Source organism: Etheostoma spectabile, chromosome 8 (genome assembly GCF_008692095.1).
Source record: "Etheostoma spectabile isolate EspeVRDwgs_2016 chromosome 8, UIUC_Espe_1.0, whole genome shotgun sequence".
Taxonomy (NCBI): domain Eukaryota; kingdom Metazoa; phylum Chordata; class Actinopteri; order Perciformes; family Percidae; genus Etheostoma; species Etheostoma spectabile.
In genome coordinates, this window is record NC_045740.1 from 27,577,113 (window position 1) to 27,579,850 (window position 2,738).

Here is a 2,738-nt window from a genome sequence, read left to right on the forward strand (position 1 = left end):
TAACACGAATATCAGTACTTTCTACTCTTTGCATTTTACGAGACTGGCCTGTTACTTTAGTTTTGTACAGAAGGTTGTCTATCAGATGTGATTGTGAGTGCATGTCAGTGCATGTTTTACCAGAGTATTTTTGTACTGTAAGTAACTTTTGCCATTTCTGCATGTCAAGATGTACATAAAACTCCATACCCTAAACCCAACAGGAAGTCCGCCATTTAGAATTGAAAGTTTGAAATTAGTGTGATTTTGGCCATTTCCACGTGTCGTACTTTGACAAAGTCCTCCTAGAGACTTCATCCGATCAACTTCAAACTTGGTTTCTGTCATCTTAAAACGTTAACAATGAAAAGTTATTAAAAGAAAAACTTTTTGTCATAGGGCCGTGGCGGGGCGGCCATTTTGTGCGTTTTGCCATCGAAACCGGAAGTGGGTGTAACATGAGTGTACATTATCCAATTGGCTCAAAACTTTTCAGGATTCGTCAGTATCCAACCCTCACAACATATACAAGCCGATAATGGCTCAAAGTCATAACGCCCCCAAGTGGCGACAGGAAGTAGGCCTAAAACTCAAGGCGCTATATTTTAACGAACTCCTCCTAGACATTTCCTCAGATTGACTGCATATTCAGTCTATGTCATCTAAAGACCTCAACAATGAAACGTTATTAAAAGAAAACCTTTTTGTCAAACCATTGTGGGCATGACCTGGTGGCTATTTTGAGTGTTTGGCGATGTAAGTGGCTGTAACTACAGTGCACATTGTCAGAGTCCATGCCTAGGGACATATACAGGCCAATATTGACTTTTGGCCATAACTGGCAACAGGAAGTCAGCCTTATACGACAAACATCATCCGATTTACATGAAACTTATGATGTGTGGTCTACATGCGATACTGAGCCCCCCCCCTTTAATTTAACCACCGCCACTCACTCAGTTCACGCCCCTTTTCATAGCATTTGACCCATTTAAGGTAAAGTCTTGTGTGAAGTGTCTCTGAACTCAGTAGAGTTCCTTCTTCATTGGTGGTGGTTTGGCCCACCCCCTATGCTTAAGCCACGCACCCTTTCATAACATTTGAACCGTTTAAGGTAGACCCTTGTGTAAGGTGCCATTGAACTCAGCAGAGAGTTCCTCCCTCATTGGTGATGGTTTGGCCCACCCCCTATTCTTAAGCCACGCCCTTTCATCATTTTTGACCCATTTAAGGTAGTACAGTCATATCTAAGATATCAATGAACTCAGCAGAAATTTACTTTGTTGGTCGCAAGGAGCGGCGTCTGCCAGTAACCCCAACACGCAAAGATTAGCGAGGGCCTGTCCAACGCTGCATGCAGCTTTAATTTTAAATTCAAATTATTGTAAACACTGGCAAAAACCCTTGGGAAAAATACAACATGGGACTTGTAATTTAGCCCTTACTCCTATTGGTTATGATGACAATTTATGCCCATGCTTCACTGCGGGGATCTAAAGCCAAAGCTTCTGTCTTAAAGGTGAATAGAGAAACCACACCACAGATCAAACAGGCAACCGCGGTTTAACTATATTATCTGAGCCACATATGGGGAAGTGAAAAGACATAACTGTCCATTTAAACTTCAAGTCGATCTTGCAGGGATACCTGCTTTAGTTTTGATAGACTGCATCTTCACACATAGTTGTGTTTGAACCCAGGTGTACAATGTGATGGATGACTTGTGTTCATTAATTGTCATTAGCTATCTAACAGCAACATACTGTGCAATGTGAAAAATAAATATCAATACGGGTATATTTGTCATATAAAAGCTGTATTTGCCATATGCAGAGATTGAACTACCACTGTCTGATGTACAATGAGAGTATTTGAAAGAAGATGCATTTTTTAATTGTATTAACGACAGGCAGTACAAGAGTCCCGGAGCTTGTGGTGGTAACGCACACAGAAATGTGCAAACTGATTTTTTTAGTTCCCGACTCTAGTTCCTGAGAATATTTGTTCAAAAATGTTATCATGCATGTTGCACATCTGTCAAATTAACCCTGAGACAGAAACAAGAAAATAGAAAAAATAGGACATGCAGGCATACCTCATGTATACCAAAGTGGGCATAAGAGTCAAAGTAGTAGTCTCTTGAGGTCATCTCCTCTGGGCTTAGGAATTTGGACATCTTCCCCCGCCCTGGACAGCTGGGAAGGCTGGCAACATGGGGCGTGTGTGGCGGCAGAGAAGGGTGTGAGGCTTGCTGGATGGAAGGCACCGGCTTGGGCAATGAGGTGGGCTGTGCCGACTGGGATGGAATTATACGGATTGGCCGTGGCTGCGGTTGCTACAAAGAGAGATAAAGAAGAACATATCATTGAGGCTGAGGACTCTGGGATTATGTAATTTAAACTACTCCCTGAGTAGGAAACTAAACAAGGTCGCAACAGCAAATTGGCATCACATTGTGTGGTTTGGATTCATGGGCAGCGATTGGCTTAGACTCATCAGCTATTCTACTGAAACATTTAATCTGCTCTCATCCCTCTCAGCTCATCTGTCAGTCTACTCCACAAAGCAGCCTGTGGTTTCACAGAGTCCAGAGTCTATTGAGTGTGGAGAAGACTCTGATTACTGACATGAAGTCCACAGAAGGCTGAGATGGCCAGAAAGCTCTGCTCGGCACAGACGGTACACCCATAATGCCATGATTATCACCTCTAAGGCCAGCTGGTAAGGTCTAGTCATAGAGTGTGTGTGTGTGTGTGTGT

General features: G+C 42.8%; 1 protein-coding gene across 1 annotated transcript in view; it reads right to left on the minus strand.

Moving 5' to 3' along the window:
• The window catches only part of LOC116694247 (protein arginine N-methyltransferase 8-B), a 33,935-nt gene that overhangs the window by 26,626 nt on the left and 4,571 nt on the right, over nt 1-2,738 (minus strand). Inside the window, exon 2 of the mRNA XM_032523852.1 lies at nt 2,075-2,314. Coding sequence (XP_032379743.1) covers nt 2,075-2,314 — 240 coding nt within the window. The remainder of the gene's footprint in view (nt 1-2,074; nt 2,315-2,738) is intronic.